Source organism: Amblyraja radiata, chromosome 11 (genome assembly GCF_010909765.2).
Source record: "Amblyraja radiata isolate CabotCenter1 chromosome 11, sAmbRad1.1.pri, whole genome shotgun sequence".
Lineage (NCBI taxonomy): Eukaryota > Metazoa > Chordata > Chondrichthyes > Rajiformes > Rajidae > Amblyraja > Amblyraja radiata.
In genome coordinates, this window is record NC_045966.1 from 56,664,841 (window position 1) to 56,682,625 (window position 17,785).

The window sequence follows — 17,785 nt, forward strand, 5'->3', positions numbered from 1 at the left end:
ACTTTCTTGCACTATCACGACTCTTTCTCACTTTCCTTACTTATTTTATTTCTATCTTTCTTAAAGCTCAAAAAATGAAGGGGTACAACAAATGTAATAAGATATATGTGGTGTGTATTACTGTAACTTATTGTACTACAGGTGCACAACCTTTTATCCGAAAGCCTTGGGACCAGACACTTTTCGTAATTCAGAATTTGTCGGTCTTCGGAATGGAAATTTTTTAGCGTAGATTTTAATGGCTGGCTCAGTGGTAGAGTGCTCGGCTCATATCCGCAAGGTCGCTAGTTTGCGCCTTGATCCCGGCAGTTACTCGGTCGCGAGTTTGCGTCTTCAATGTAGTTTTTTCTTGCAGAATAAATGTTTGTATGAAATGCAGTGTAGGAGAGGTGTACTGACTGTGTGGGCAGAACTTTGGAAGTGATTGCCCACCAGTCTAAAAAGCCACTGTGTCTCCCTGTCCCTGGGATAGCAGGGGGCGATCAAACAGCACAATACCCCCCTCCCCCTCCAACTCCAGAGGAATCCGCTCCCCGATGGGCCGCTACGGCAACAAGTGGCAGTTTGCCCACAGCCCGAGCTGCGCCCCCTCATCCGCCACCCCAAGAACAAGATGTACCTTGCACACCATCAGCTTCTGCCCCTACGTGTTCCTCTGAAGTTGGAGCGGGGCTGGGCTGGAGTTGCTGCTGGCTGTGGGTCTCTGGGATCTCCGTGCTTGCAGTGGGCCTGGGGGTCGGTGTCCCGTTGGTCCTGACGTCTCCGGCCACCCCCCTGGACTGGAGCTGAGACTGGGAACTGTACCGCCCTTGCCCCCTCCCTCTGCAACTGCAAACAACCCCACTCTCCTGCAAGGGCGGTACAGTTCCCGGAAGATGGCAGGTGGCCAGAGACGTCAGGACCAACAGGAACCCGCTCCCCGAAGGGCCCCTACGACGCCCCGAGCTGCGCCCCGTCATCCGCAACCCAGTCATCCGCAACCCGGGAAGCAGAGGGGTGTAGGTGGGGTGAAACTGAAGGGAGCGACAATCTGTTGCTCGATACACTGTGTATCGTGAGTCTACCATGGGAACTTTTTAACTCAGCGGGCAGGCAGCAGCATATTGTCAATTATTAACCCTCCCGCGCAATATACCCTCACCTTATCTTTTATGAATGGGGATTTAGTTCCCCTTTCTTCGAGGACCGACCGGAGGTTCCGCTGTCACCTCTGCGGGCTGCCCTCGGTGAACGTTTTCAAGGACCTTTCTTCAAGGACCGAAAAAATGGCCGCTATTCGGAGGTTTTCGTTATTTGGATCTTCGGATAAAAGGTTGTGCACCACTAATAAAAAATAAAATAAAATTTAAATAAAATTTAAAAAAAACTTAATTACAAGAGTTTAGGAAGAGTAAATTCACTGAGGCAATACATAAGAGACAGCACCATCTGGTATGCTTCTAGTTCAAAGTTCATAAAAGTGTAGATTTAACTTGGTTTTAAAAGCCTGTTGTCCTAGTGGCAGCTCTGGCTCGGAGTTGCATGCGTTGGCCCGGCCCAGCCTGAAGATGCTGTTGATGCCGTCTGCAGTTTCCGATTCACCCGCGCGGCCTCCATGGGGCCTCCAATGGCGACCGATCCAGTCGATTCTCCGGCTGCTGCCAAATGGTTGGTGCCAAACTTGTGGCTCAACGCTACAAGCACTGAGAGTATGTTTTACCAAGATGGAAGGTCTAAACCTAAGAGTTTTAGATTTAAGGATAAAGGGCCAGCCATTTTAAAAGAGGAATTTCTTTACAATGAGCAAATCTTTGTAGTTTTCTAGCACAGAATAGTGGATGGTCAACAAGTATGCTCACAATTGAGATCAATATATGCAGACCTTAGGGGTTATCAAGGGACATAGGGCACATGGCAGGGAAATAAGTGTTATATTGGCAATGATATATAGGCATTAGGTAAAATCATGAGGAATAAATCGGGTAGATGTCTCTTGCCCAGAGTAGGTGAATCGAAAACCAGAGGACATAGGTTTAAGAGCAAGGGGAAAAGATTTAATAGGAATCTGAGGGGTAACTTTTTCCACACAAAGGGTGGTGTGTGTATGGAACGAGCTGCCAGAGGAGGTAGTTGACACAGGGACTATCCCAACATTTCAGAGACAGTTAGACAGGTACAGTGCTCTCCATAATGTTTGGGACAAAGACACATAATTTATTTATTTGCCTCTGTACTCCACAATTTGAGATTTCTAATAGAAATAATCACATGTGGTTAAAGTGCACATTGTCAGATTTTATTAAAGGGTATTTTTATACACTTTGGTTTCACCATGTAGAAATTACAGCTGTGTTTATACAGTTCCCCTATTTCAGGGCACCATAATGTTTGGGACACATGGCTTCACAGGTGTTTGTAATTGCTCAGGTGTGTTTTTAAATGCCTAGTTCATGCATGTATAAGAGAGCATTCAGCACCTAGTCTTTCCTCCAGTCTTTCCATCACCTTTGGAAACTTTTATTGCTGTTTATCAACATGATGACCAAAGTTTTGCCAATGAAAGTCAAAGAAGCCATTATGAGACTGAGAAACAAGAATAAAACTGTTAAGAGACATCAGCGAAACCATAGGCTTACCAAAATCAACAGTTTGGAACATCATTAAGAAGAAAGCGAGCACTGGTAAGATTACTAATCACAAAGGAACTGGCAGATGAAGGAAGACCTCCACAGCTGATGACAGAAGAATTATCCCTATAATAAAGGAAAATCCGCAAACACCTGTCCGACAGATCAGAAACAGTTTTCAGGAGTCAGGTGTGGATTTGCAAAGGACCACTGTCCGCTGAAGACTTCATGAACAGAAATACAGAGGCTACACTGCAAGATGCAAACCATTGGTTAGCTGCAAAAATAGGATGGTCAGGTTACAGTTTGCCAAGAAGTACTGAAAAGAGCAACCACAGTTCTGGAATAAGGTCTTGTGGACAGATGAGACAAAGATTAACATATCAGAGTGATGGCAAGAGCAAAGTATGGAGGAGAGAAGGAACTGTCCAAGATTCAAAGCATACCACCTCATCTGTGAAACACGGTGGTGGGGGTGTTACGGCCTGGGCATGTATGGCTGCTGAAGGTACTGGCTCACTTATCTTCATTGATGATACAACTGTTGATGGTAGTAGCATAATGAATTCTGAAGTGTATTAATGGAGCAAATCAACTCCTACATCGACAAAAACCTGGACCCACTGCAGTTCGCGTACCGCCACAACAGATCAACGGTGGATGCGATCTCGCTGGCCCTCCACTCCGCACTGGACCACTTGGACAACAAAAACTCATATGTCAGGCTGTTATTCATTGATTACAGCTCGGCATTTAACACAATCATCCCCTCCAAACTGGTTACCAAACTCGCAGAACTGGGTCTCTGCGCATCCCTCTGCAACTGGATCCTCGACTTCCTCGTCCACAGACCACAGTCTGTTCGTATTGGTGGAAATGTGTCAGCCTCAATAACAATCAGCACGGGAGCACCTCAAGGCTGCGTGCTCAGCCCCCTGCAGTACTCACTCTATCCCCATGACTGCGTAGCGAACCACAGTGCGAACTCCATCATCAAGTTCGCTGATGACACCACTATTGTGGGGCGTATCACTGATGGGGATGAGTCAGAGTACAGAAGAGAGATCGAGCAATTGTCCATATGGTGCCAGCGCAATAACCTGGCCCTCAACACCAGCAAAACCAAGGAACTGATTGTGGACTTTGGAAGGAGTAGGAGGGGGACCCACAGCCCCATTTATATCAACGGGTTGATGGTTGAAAGGGTCAAGAACTTCAAATTCCTGGGCGTGCACATCTCTGAAGATCTTTCCTGGTCCGAGAACACTAACGCAATTATCAAAAAAGCTCATCAGCGCCTCTACTTCCTGAGAAGATTACGGAGAGTCGGATTGTCAAGGAAGACTCTCTCTAACTTCTACATGTGCACAGTCGAGAGCATGCTGACCGGTTGCATCGTGGCTTGGTTCGGCAATTTGAGCGCCCTGGAGAGGAAAAGACTACAAAAAGTAGTAAACACTGCCCAGTCCATCATCGGCTCTGACCTTCCTTCCATCGAGGGGATTTATCGCAGTCGCTGCCTTAAAAAGGCTGGCAGTATCATCAAAGACCCACACCATCCTGGCCACACACTCATCTCCCTGCTACCTTCAGGTAGAAGGTACAGGAGCCTGAAGACTGCAACAACCAGGTTCAGGAATAGCTACTTCCCCTCAGCCATCAGGCTATTAAACCTGGCTCGGACAAAACTCTGATTATTAGCAACCACTTTCTGTTATTTGCACTACCAGTTTATTTATTCATGTGTGTACATATTTATATCATGGTATATGGACACATTTATCTGTTTTGTAGTAAATGCCTACTATTTTCTGTGTGCTTAAGCAAAGCAAGAATTTCATTGTCCAACACAGGGACACATGACAATAAACTCACTTGAACTTGATATCCTAGCTGCTCAAGTTCAAATAAATGCCTCAAAACTCATTGGCCGGCGGTTCATTCTACAGCAGACAATGATCCCAAACATACTGCGAAAGCAACAAAGGAGTTTATCAAAGCTAAAAAATGATAAATTCTTGAGTGGCCAAGTCAATCACCCAATCTGGACCCAATTGAGCATGCCTTTTATATACTGAAGAGAAAACTGAAGCGGACTAGCCCCCAAAACAAGCATAAGCTAAAGATGGCTGCAATACAGGCCTGGCAGAGCTTCACCAGAGAAGACACCCAGCAACTGTTAATGTCCATGAATCGCAGACTTCAAGCCATTATTGCATGCAAAGGATATGCAACAAAATACTAAACATGAATTATTTCATTTACATTACATTGCTGTGTCCCAAACATTATGGTGTCCTGAAAAAAGGGGGGGGGGGGGGGGGGGGGGGGTGGAGGCTATGTATAAACACTGCTGTAATTTCTACACGAAACCAAAATGTATTAAAATGGTCTTTATTAAAATCTGACAATGCGCACTTTAACCAAGTGTCATTTTTTTTCTATTACAAATCTTAAATTGTGGAGTACAGAGTCATTTAAATGACGGGTCTTTGTCCCAAACATTATGGAGGGCACTGTACATGGAAGGACAGGTTTGGAGTGATATGGACCAAACGCAGGCAGGTGGGACTAGTGTAGCTGGGACATGTTGGCAAGTTGGGCCGAAGAGCCTGTTTCCACACTGTATCACTTTATGACTCTAGTGGGCATCAAGACAGTCACTAATCGCCCTCCAATAAGTTACACAAGTAGCTACGTCTGCATGTGGTAGGCGACCCAACTATGTTGTACGAGTGAAGAGTCGGGGACATCTTGCTACAGATACCAACAGAACATCCCTGAACATCAAGGTGCAGCACTATACAAAATGAAGGGGATTGCGGAAGGCATTTATAAAGCACATACAAAGGGGAAACAGTCCAACAACCACCATGTAGATCATTACGAAGCTGGTAATGTGCAGCCTTCAATTTACAATTAGGTGTTAAGTTTGTTTTTCCATGCACACATTCCTCAATTATATTCACAAACAGGACCACCTGACTCTGGACTTTCAGAGTAAATAGAAAATAATACGTTTCAAATAATAAAAACATTAAAATCATGTTATGACAAAGAACCCCAGCAGGTACTTTACTAGATATTTACACCTTTCATATATGCTCCACTGTGAAAAAAAAGCTTTTAAGAAAAATACAGAATTTAACCTGGAATGCCTGTTTTATTTATTTTAAATGAGAATAAGCACACAACAGTAACAAATGAAATACACAACATGAAGAAACCAACAGAAAAATTCCAGCACATTTCTGGGCCTGTCAGTCAGACTAAACGGTAAACTGATTAGTTTTTACTTCAATTCCCAGCAGGGGAACCAATGTCGATCGACGTAAAACACTGTTATTTGTCTGCTCTGTACTACACTGCTAAGGAAGTGACTGTGGGATGGGTGGGGGGGTGTGGATGATTTTCTTTGAAGGTTTGATTTATCCTGACATGTAGATTCACTGCAGGAACCACTAGTTTATTGGCTTTGTGGCTGCTTTAGTACTTAAGCAGCATCGTGACAGAAGAGCACCATTAAAGAAATACAATGTGAAAATTTGCCGGGTGCCCCCGTGACTGCAGGCACAATGGGAATGTGATGGCTCTTCCTCAACTGAAAGGCTTTCCTTGGGACCTGGGTCATCCTTCACAGGCCACCTTCTTTGTACTGTTGGGTGCAGTTAGCCATGGAAGACTCGAGTTCTTGTAACCTTGCAAGCAATTTTTTAACAAATCAAACACAACACACTGGAACAGCGGATTCTTCCACACTTTAAGCTATCCACAAGAAACCATGTGAGGATAGTATTTAAGATCGTCTCCTTAGTATTTGATGAAGATCTTTCTGTGTTCCTGCAATTTGTAATGTAACATTTTCACTTTAGCCTCGTTATTTCAGGTACCTTTCAGTACAGAAAAACAGCAAGTTGCAATTGCTCCCCGTAAGACAGCTGGATATATAGAATTAAAGCCATGCCAATTATCCATGAAGGTAGATCTCAAAGCACAGCCCCCAGAAAACCAGTTTACAGTGCAATGCAACCTGAATAACCTTCAGCAAGAGATCTGGATTACCTCATAGTAATCAACATTGTCAATGTAAAATACAATTTGTGGTGCAACAGAGTATTGGACAATAATGAAGGCAAAACCGTTTTTTTGGGTCTGAATGGTAAGCACCACTGAAACCTATAACCCAGTCCAATCCAAGCTTCTGGGCCACTATGGGACTATGCAAATACTTGACGACTCCACATTTTCATACAAAATTTAACTGAGTGGAAGTATTTCCTTGCTTCAGAGTGGGGAACTTGCAGTGGATTGTAAGGCTGCAGACCTGCAGTTACTGCTGATACACAGGAGCCAATTCCACCGGAGATTACTTTAAAATGTTCCCCCTCTTAAAACCTTGGTCAATCCGAAATTCTACATATGGGAACTGAACCTTCTATTCACTTATGTAATCCAACTCGGCACACAGGGAAGAACTGCTTAAAGTAAATGGAAGCAACTCACAGTGCTCTATACAAGAGTAACCAGCAGTTAGCATACTGCTGTTATCTGCCAACTTCACAACAAAGCAAGGAAGCCACACTTAGACACACATCAGATTAATGGCAACAAAGCAGGAATACGTTCCTATGAATTCACGCAGTGTGACAGGATTTTGCTGAAGCATGTTGTCCTTTGCTCATTTCGCTTGTCCACAGTGAAAGACCAAAGGATGGGGAAAATTGCAGGTAGTTTGTCAGTTGATAAGTCCCTTTGGCGTGTTTTTTTTTTTAATGTTTTTGTCTGTCAAAGTGCTCAGCACTTGTTCAGAGTTCAATCACAGTTAAAGTTTTGTCACGTAATTCTGAAGTGTACACAACCTAGGGCACGGAGATCCATAAGGGAATCATTGCCCTTGTTTCTTGGAGAGATACCTGCAGAAGAAGCAACATGATCAATTAGAAAGGGTTGCATTTTAAAGCTGAAACAAATAATTTTCAAGAACACAGACATAAAGTAAAAAGATATTGATGTAAAGAAAATTAACATGGAATTCTTCATTGCAGAGGCAGCACTCAAAATCTTTTTTAAACCCATCTCCATCCTACTCTGCACTCTGCAGTCATTTCATCTTCCTCAGTCATGGTTAAAACCAAGCATAAGCTTTCCCAATTCCAAAACAGGAACACCCAAGAGTTCCCATCTTCCTACTATTTGCAAACTTAGTGGGACCCAAAAAATGCAAATTGTGGGGTAGAACCAATTTGTTTCGTATTCATTTTCTTGGTGATATTTTAATTGGGAAAGACAATTATCTTGTCTAAGGTGACTAAAATATTGATGAGCAGAAAGAATAGAGGGAAGATTTATTCGAAGTACATAAAAGAAGAAGGGGCAGAGAGAGTAGGTATCATAGTTAGGTATTGAAGGAGACAAGACCTACAGATGTTGGAGCAAAACACAAAGTGCTGGAGGAAATGAGCAGGACAGGCGATATCTGTGGAGGAAAGGACAGATGACGTTTTGGGTCAGGACCTTTCCTCAGAGTCTGGAGAGGGGCCCCGATTCAAAACATCGCCCTTCGACAGAGTCTGAAGAAGGGTACTAACCCAAAACGCCATCTGCCCATTTCCTCCAGCACTTTGTTTAGGTGCTGAAGGATGGAACAGTTAGATCTGCTCCCTCCATAATGTGACCCAGCTCCAGCTTTGGAAAAGTCCCTCCTATTGCACAATAACTCACGTCAGCCATCTTTAGTTTCTGAGCCAAGATTGATATTTACTTAGCACGTAGGACCATGACACAACGTGAAATCCTTAAAATACGCAGGAAATGCTTATACCACCAGGCCTGACAGAATTTGAATTGAGATCATACAGCTGAATGGGCCGTGCAACCCACGAGGAGAAACATTAATCACAGGAAGACATCCTCAATCTTCCTTGCTCCCTGATACAGCTAACAATAAGCTTGATACCCACTCTACTTTCCTGCCACAGTAATCCATCTCCTTTTTGAAAATCACAATTAAATCTGTAATTTCCACTCTTTCAAGCAACAAATTTCAGATTGCCACATTTCACCGAGTAAATATACTTCAACCTTTTACAAAGGAAAACATTCAAATACACCACACAGAGAGGCAGAATTAGGAACAGCCAAAACCATGCTTGGTGGGAGCAGCTCTGAGAAGGCTTTTTATAGGACAGGGAAGTAAGCAGGTGGAGAGATTCAAGATTCAAGAGTTCAAAAGAGAGAAGATACAAAGCAACATTTTAAAGTACAAGATATTATAATGAATAGAGGTTTGCTTTACGAAAAATAAACAACGAAAGCAAGCCATTTTCACATTGTCAAACCGTGAGTGGTGGAGTGCCTAGACAATCAGTAACGAGCCTTAGGTATTTACATTCTAAATGAATGCCTTTGATGAAGGGGCAAAGTGTAATTCATCCAGGTTTGTTGATAGTATATGAAGAAGATACCAAATGTCTGCAAAAAGTATATACAAGAAAAGAGCCAAACACTGGAAGGTATACAAAATGCTGGATGCTGGTCAGGCAGCATCTCCAGAGAAATGTCCAGACCCAAAACGTCACCTAGTCATATCCTCCAGAGATGTCACCTGACCTATGAGGGCTCTCCCTCTCTCTCCATCCCATACCCTTTCCCAATTCCACCCGTCTTACTGTCTCCCACTACATTGTATCTCTGCACCGCCCACTCCCCTGACAACTCTGAAGAAGGGTCTCGACCCGAAACGGCACCCATTCCTTCTCTCCAGAGATGCTGCCTGTCCCGCTGAGTTACTCCAACATTTTGTGTCTGTCTCCGGCGAGTTATTTAAATACTTGAAAGTGATTTGAGGATTTTTTCTTCTCTCAGAATGTGAAGATCCTTTAGAATTCTCTATGGATGCTGAGCCACTCTTTACACAAGGCCAAAGGAGAATAATGTTTGGATTAGAGTACAATAATTTATAGGTGTGGTGGCCATCATGATAGTGATCATGATTTATAGGGTCAAAGCTATTATCTTAGTGAATGGCGGAGAGCCTCATAATTGATTCCTGCTCCTATTTCTGAATTCCTTATGTGATAATAAGCAATGCTCACTCTCTGGAGCCGCGATGGCATCTATTCTAGTGAGAATCTATTCTTATTGAGCACATTCTGAAATCTCCGCGTCAAATAAAGTACCTGTGCTGTATCATCATTTAACAGATGGCACATTCATACAGTACCAACATTAGCCTTTCTAATGAGCAGAGGGGGGGGGGGGGGGGGGGGGCGGGGGAGGGTTCTTACCTTTCCCAGTATTTATGATTAAGCTCCGTGAAGTCTTCTAACTTGCCAATCTCCTTCAGGTATTGTGACAATTTCAGCAGTTCCATATCTTTATCTCGATTCAGATGAGCCTTCATAAAAGGTCGAATCTGGAAATAAATTGCAATAAAACGCAGGTTAAGTTTACAACTTGCCATCCCACAAGAATAGATAGCACAATATTTCCAAAATATACAGAGGTGGATCAAGTGGGCACTTTGGTCCTTTCCTGTGTGACATGATATATAATTCACAGATATCAGATTGTTACAGTTTGAGATCATAAGCAGCATTATGGTTACATCCACGTTACAAGTACACAATAGGACAGCAACAATAATTAATGGCCTATGATACCACGGAAGCACACAAAAGAAAGTTCCTTTAAGCCACAAAGCACGGAATACTCATATTATCAGAGAATAACCCTTACCTTTAGTCCGTTTTGTGGATTCATCAAAAAGTTTCGCCCAATATCATCAAACATTATTGTATTTTTTCTAGTGTAGAACTCAGGAAATTTATCCCAAATGACTCCCAGTGGCTTGACCTGTGAGGAAAAACTTTTGTGAAATATCTTCCTTAAACTCCAGCATACCATAGGTTCGAAGATGACAAACAGGGGGAAGAATGAACTTAATTATCACAGCTTGAGTTATCAATACTGATGCCAACCTATCTGAGCTTCAGTTACAATAGGAATGAGCAACATTAGTCCAGTTTCAAAAAGAGATGAGCTGGTAAAATGAACCTGGCTCTCTCTTACCCTTTTCTGTTGGCATGTGTCCACAACAAAGCCAACTTTATTTCAGCTTTAACTAATGTGATTGCAGAGAGGTGCCACAGTCAAACTGGTTTTGTCAAGGTAAGAAAGTAACAAATTTGATGTATCAAAGATGCAGAGATAGTTTATTGAGATACATATAGTTCCAAGGGAAATAGTCAAAAAATATCGCAGATGCTGGAAATCTGAAATAAGAGCCAAAAATGATGGAAACACTCAACAGACCAGGCAGCATCTGTGGAAGGAGAAATAGCTCATCTTTCAGCTTGAAATGCTTATTTTTCCGCAGGTGCTACCTGATCTGTTGAAGATTTTAAGAATCGAACAAGGCGGATGCCATGAGGTCATTTCTCTAGCTGGAGAATCTTAAATTCACCACAGTCTCACGATAGAGGCTTGGGTACGGAGAAGCTGTTAATTGCCAGAAGGCTGTTATCTGTTATCTTAGGGATGTTGCACATACTCTCAGGGTTTGTATGTTCTCAACTGTTTATACGCTCAGGTTAAGATCAATAATCTTTGGAGCATTCAGAGGTCATGGGGATCAAGCAATGACGTTAACTTGAAGCATAGCTTCGATGTTCTTTAAATATTTCACCCTCGAGCACAAAATTCAGAATAAAAGAAACTTTAAAACATAATTATTTGATCAGATCCCCAAAATAGGTTTTTAAAATGTATCTAATTCTTTGCAAGTTCGGAACAAAATTCAAATATTTATCCCGAGACAACTACTTTGCACTCACCTCCACTACTCCCCTCTTAGGTGTGTGCACTGTGATCATAGCTGCACTGTCCAGCATGAAGGTTATCTTGTAGTTAGCGTGTGTTGTGACTCCCAGTTCCTGAAAGAACGTGAACGCACACAAAGCTCAGCAAAATAAATGTAAAACTGTACAACCACACAAATAAAAATATAAACAATTGAATTCTGAGTACTTTTCCATTTTGTTCTCCCCAAAGTACAATGCAATAGCCCTGTTCAAGTCAAGTCAAGTTTATTCGTCACACACATACGAGATGTGCAGTGAAATGAAAAGTGGAAATGCTCGCGGACTTTGTGCAAAAAGACAAACAAACAAACTACAAACAGAATCACATATTCTTTTTCATATTGAATATTGTGGGCAGAAAGAATAAGGGAAAAAAACAGCAATTTAAATTTTTTTTTTTAAAGCAGTAGAGTGGTACAGTAAAGTTAGTCCCCGGTTAGTCCCTGTTCTTTAGGTTTATGGGAATGAGGTAATTGAAATGCACAAATTCCTTTTCAAATGGGCTTGACGCAGTTTACACTGAGGCAGTTTCCCCTGGCTGCAGTGTTTGAAATGAACCATTGTCATCTTCAGGGAGGGAAAGGCAAGACCAGGTGTAGAGGAGATTTCTTCATTCAGAACATTGTGAACATTTTGGAATTCTCTACTGATGATGGCTGGGGACAAAAGTATTTGAGTCAGAGACCATCGGATATTTGAATGGTATCAGAATCCAGAGGTGCAAAGAAAGAACATACAAGCACATAGAGGCAAGGCAGCCATCCTCTTGCTCAGCAACAGAGCAGACATAAAAATACCACAATGCAATTTCTGATGCACTCTATGCTCATTCTTACCTTGATGTGAAGCATTTCTCAAGAGCCACAATTTGAAGGGAATTATTTACCAATGTAAAAATGGGCTTGTTTATACCATTACAATGCTATGCCAGCTGGGAGTTATTTATCATATTCAGGCTGAAGAACGCTCATTTTTCATGGACATTAAAAACAAACAAAAGATCAAAGGCAAACTATCAAAAGGCATCTGGTGCAGTCCATGGAACCCAACAAGACCTGGTCGTTTCTTCCAGCTAGAATAATCAGAGCCAGAATAGTGTGACTTTTGCAGGAAAAATATCCAGGAATGGGAGAGTATTGGTTTAAGGCAGCAACGCAAGCCACGACTCTTAAAAACAGGGTAAAGATATCCCATGCAATTTATCTAGGGTAGAAGCAATAATCATGTGATCAAAAATATACTTTGTTTATTCATAGGTAGACAAAAATGCTGGAGAAACTCAGCAGGTGAGGCAGCATCCATGGAGCGAAGGAAAAGGTGAGGTTTCGGGTCGAGACCCTTCCTCAGACTCAACCCGAAATGTCACCTATTCCTTCGCTCCATAGATGCTGCCTCACCCGCTGAGTTTCTCCAGCATTTTTGTCTACCTTCGATTTTTCCAGCATCTGCAGTTCCTTCTTAAACACTTTGTTTATTCATGGCATGTCTGGTGGGCCATGTATTCATGGATGCAATCGGTGCGCCAATGCTGTGGGTGGCACCAAGATCCTCTGGTGCTGAGGCAAGAGAGGTTTCCTTCATGCAACAATGTTTACAATCGGCATCAGCCATTACAAACCATCTCCCTTCAACCCACATGAAAGCTGGAACTAGCAAATCAGGAAAATGTCACTGCATTTGCAGAAGATGGCTTCTACAGTTGCATTTGCAAATACTGAAGAACATAACCAATTCGTCGGTCAATTATTTGCTTTCTCTTCTTTGCCATATCCACCACAGAACAAAGATGAAATGACTTCTTCCACAAGGAAACATGGTCAGTTATTGAAATAATGCCCCATTCCAAAAGGCATTGTTTCTATAACTGACCGTGTGTCAATTGAAATGCTTGAAATACTGTGCGATTTTGAAAAAATAATAAGAAAGGAGTGGTCACCCCTTTTGAAAACTGAATGCAATATAAAAAGGGAAAACGCAAAAATTGTTATCACTGCAGACACTAGAGCTGAAATAGTGCCCTGGACTTAAAATCCAATTAATCCAAGTAGTGCCAGCGATTGAAGCCAATCGCTGGCAATACTTTATACCACATCATCTGAAGGAATGGTTTATACGATCACAGATACAAATCGAACCAGAAGATAAATCATCCAACACTGTCACCTCTAACCTTTATGAGCAATAAAACAGAATGATACTCGGACACAACTTACTTTCATTTTTACTTCAATCCACTTCATACTAGTTGCAGCTGTGCATAAAATTGGAAAGAAAAACTGTATTGAGTCTTGACATGCTGTGCCGACTTCAAAGCCAAACATAAGTACACTAAACAGGAATAGCTGCTGTGTCACTGATTAATTCATTCTAACATTAGCCACATTCATGAGATGTACACTGAAATATTTCGCAGAGTAAAGGTTAGTATCTGTCCCAACAAATGAAAAGCAACGGGCTGGGAATGTTCAGCGCATCAGACTGCATCTGTGGAGAGCAAGACTGTTTCATCAGTGGCCAGGAATTTTGACAACAGATGCTGCTTGACCTGTTGAGTATTTTTTGCTTTATCCCCCAATCACTGCTGCAGCAAATGAACTAAATTCTCACGATCTTTGATGCTTTTTAACACAACTCATACAGGGCAAACAGTGATAAATGTTATAAATATCCTGAGCAGCACGAGATTATCACTGCCGCAGAAACTATAGTGCTTTGAAAACAAATCCCACCACAGTTACTTGTGTTAATGGCAGTAATGCTATTTATTGTCCAAATTCCAAAGATGATGTTGAATGCTTAAATACTGAAATACAGATACAAGTTACCCTGCATTATAAGGGGGTTGGGGGAAAGCCAGGTTGTATTCCAAGTTCACCGTCCATATCACAATTTTCTCCAACCCCCATTGCTAATGAATCCCATGGTATAATTGGGAGTTGTGCTCCTACAAAATGTTTTATTCAGAACAGTAAATGACCTCACGGGTACAAGGCAAGGGGGAGCAGAAAATTAGTTTCCCCCCCCCAAACTCAGAGGCAGGTTCAGCCAGGGTTGTAACATTAAAGAAATTAACTAAAGTATTGATAGAAAAGATATCCTCGTCATTTTCCACAGCAAATCTCTTAAGTGCCCTCAACCCACAACATGAATTGGCAGAAGTGATATTTACAGACAACAGGGTCCGTTTGATTACAATTGGGAAATTACAAATATACATTCCAAAAGAACAAAATGTTATGGCATATCTTACATCGTTTGGTAGGGATTAGCGTATTCTGTAAGGGCAAATTTCCATGGCCCGAATTGCCATAACGCGAGGTTTCCCTGTACATCTAAGACAATTCTTCACCCATTAAGCCTACTTCATCCCTCTTTCAAGCTTGCACTGATCCTCATTTACATTTAAAACATGTTATTTATTGCATGGTTCTGTTTCTCTTTAGATGGTTATAAAACTAATCAGATCAATTTACTCTACCTCATTACTTACACCATATAACAATGTCATAATCTTCATATGCTGATGTGAGGAACTCATGTAGGTACGGCCTCATCAGTTCAAGTCCACTCTCAGCACAGGACCTATGGTCTTAAATCAAGGTTATCAAAATCAGTCGTTTTCAAAGGAAGATTCAAGAACAAAATTGCATTAACGTTGTGCCCTGCTGATATTATAGTATCCTAGAACTTTATTTTACAATTACAAGAACTTCATTTCACAGTTACAATGTGGAAATACAGATTTTTTTTTACCCACAACCAGTAATTAAAGCAATAACTAGATAATTAACTTTAGTCTTGATGTATCTCGAGGGAGAAAGTATTGGCTGTATTACGGTGGAAAATATATCCACCTTTCTTCGAAGTGTGCTGCTCAATTAATGGCATTTAAGGGCAGACAGGGTGTTGTTTTCAAGTCTTATCTGATAGATGTCATGAAACAACTGGGTGGCACTGCAGTAGAGTTGTTGCCTTACAGCGCCAGAGACCCGGGTTCGATACTGACTATGGGGTGCTTGTCTGTATGGACATTGTACGTTCTCCCCGTGGGTTTTATCTCCGGTTTCCTCCGGTTTCCTCCCACACTCCAAAGACGTGCAGGTTTGTAGGTTAAATGGCTGGGTGTAAATGTAAAGTGTCGCTAGTGTGTGTAGAATAGTGTTAGTGTGTGGGGATCGCTGGTCGGTGCGGACTCAGTGGGCCGAAGGGCCTGTTGCCGCGCTGTATCTCTGAACTAACCAAAGGGCAGTTCTATTTCTCTTTGCACAGACGCTGTCTGACGTTGAGTTTTCGTTGGATTTTCTGTATTTATTTCAGATTTCCAGAATGTGCAATTTTCTTTCAGCTTTACCTAGGTATGTTGCAAAGCCTACCTGAAGCGTCTTTGAAAATCTTCCGGTGCGGGTGTGCGCGATTTTGGCGCCGTTTAGAGGGGGCGGGTTTAAAACGCGATTTTCTCTAGGCTGTTCAAATCGAAAATGTTCAGCCTTGTTAATTACTAACGAAAAATCGCTGGAAGACCCCGTCGCAAAAGCTATTATTAGGTTTAAAGGCCTTGAATAATAGTTATAGTAGTTTAAAAATCAATCTCTAAACCCGCGCCCGACAGCAACCGCAGGGTCTCATAAAGCAAACCACAGAAGTTAGACTGTATATTTTTACATTCAAAAGGGCTTCTAAAGATCCCTTTATACTAAGTTTAATATTGCGAGTAGCTCAATTTGGGCCCATTATATCGCGCAGTATTTTTCTCGGCATTTGGGGCACAAATCTACCGCAATGTGAACGTTCTAAACCAGCGCGTTCACAGAGACCCACTGGAAAGCTGATTTAAATGGACATTTATTTACAGCAATTGAACACTAAATTCCTTCCATTTGGTCTATAAATTAATGTAAATGAGATTTAAAAATCATGTTTTATTGTGAATTATTTGTGAATATTATTTGGACATTTAGGCTATTTAAAAATGTTAATCATTTATTAAGAAATGGATAGATGTTTAGATCTAGTAATTGAAGTCTGAAATTAGCTACAATTAGGTAACTAACTAATTATATGCTTTAATTTCAGGTCATCCAAGTAAGATTATTTTATATTTGTTTCAGAATGCTTCAATCTATGATAACTGAAAATTTCATTCAGTTCTCTTAATTTTTAAGAAAGTTATGGGCTTTTGACTGTTCACGATCACAACTTTTTTGTTATGCCCATAGAAAATCAATAGGGAACAAGATGCTCATTTCCGAGTATGAAAATGGCCATAACTTTTTAAATACTTGAGATATGAAAGTGAATTAGGTGTCAAATTAAACTTATTTTTATGCTTTATCTGATGGGATAAATTACAGACTTGATTTTTTAAATCTCAAAATTTTGTAACATTGCTACTTTACCTATACTTCCAATGAGATCGAGTCACACGATACAGTGAGTTTATACCTATGTAACCAGAGATTGAATCTACCCTCATAGAACATAATAATGTAACTTTCTATACTTCATTGCATCCAGAATATTGGTAGATTGGTTATTTTCAAACAGGTATTTAGAGTCAACAACAATAGATCACACAACAATTCATGCTAATAGAACTTAATCTGGCTCAAACTGTGAAGTACTGTTGGGGTTTATGAGAGTTAAACTTTTCCTTGAATCATAAATAATTTTGCAAAAAGAATTACAGAACATCAAACATTGCAGAAAAATGTTAAAAGCACCAAAATATGCCTATTGGAAGCTTATGCAAGTTTTTACAATAACAAAAAAGGTCCTGCAAAGTGAAAAAATGATCATGCCTCGTGAATTATTCATCTGGAGCACATAAATGAGATATGTTTGGCCATGATGTCACTGCACAACAGCTACATAATAACATCTGAACGATGAACCGATGACTCAGTAGGTCATTTCATCCCTTGAGCCTGCTCTACCACTCAATAAGATGGCTGCTTATCCAATTGCAAACTCAACTCCATACCCCCACTTAAGCCTGTAATGATTCACACTTTAATTATCAAGAATCTCTCTTTCCAACCTTTAAAAAAAATTCAGAACTGCTACCCATTCTCTTTCAAAGAGAGTCCAAAGGCTCAAAACACTCCAAAACATAAAATTATCACTTCTCATCCGATTTAAATAAATGACTTTGTGCTTTTTAAACAATGACCTCGCGATAGATGTGCCCACATCCACTCTGTCAAGATCCACCACCATCTTGTCACCCATCCCTCTTCTAAACTCCAGAAGATGCAAGCACCAAATGTTCCTCTTATGTCTTGCACATTCCAGGTATTAGCCTAATACATGTTCCCTGAA

At 41.3% G+C, this 17,785-nt stretch overlaps 1 protein-coding gene across 2 annotated transcripts in view; it reads right to left on the minus strand.

Annotated features, from left to right (window-relative positions):
- Nucleotides 1–5,749: 5,749 nt before the first annotated feature.
- ublcp1 (ubiquitin like domain containing CTD phosphatase 1) overlaps nt 5,750–17,785 on the minus strand; it is a 38,847-nt gene continuing 26,811 nt past the window's right edge. Inside the window, exons 6-11 of one of the 2 annotated variants that reach the window (XM_033029966.1) lie at nt 14,958–15,056; nt 13,681–13,718; nt 11,441–11,539; nt 10,344–10,460; nt 9,893–10,020; nt 5,750–7,519 (exon numbers count right to left, since the gene is read on the minus strand). In XM_033029966.1, coding sequence (XP_032885857.1) covers nt 7,492–7,519; nt 9,893–10,020; nt 10,344–10,460; nt 11,441–11,539; nt 13,681–13,718; nt 14,958–15,056 — 509 coding nt within the window. In that variant the 3' untranslated portion in view covers nt 5,750–7,491. The remainder of the gene's footprint in view (nt 7,520–9,892; nt 10,021–10,343; nt 10,461–11,440; nt 11,540–13,680; nt 13,719–14,957; nt 15,057–17,785) is intronic. The other variant, XM_033029965.1, reaches the window with a different exon arrangement.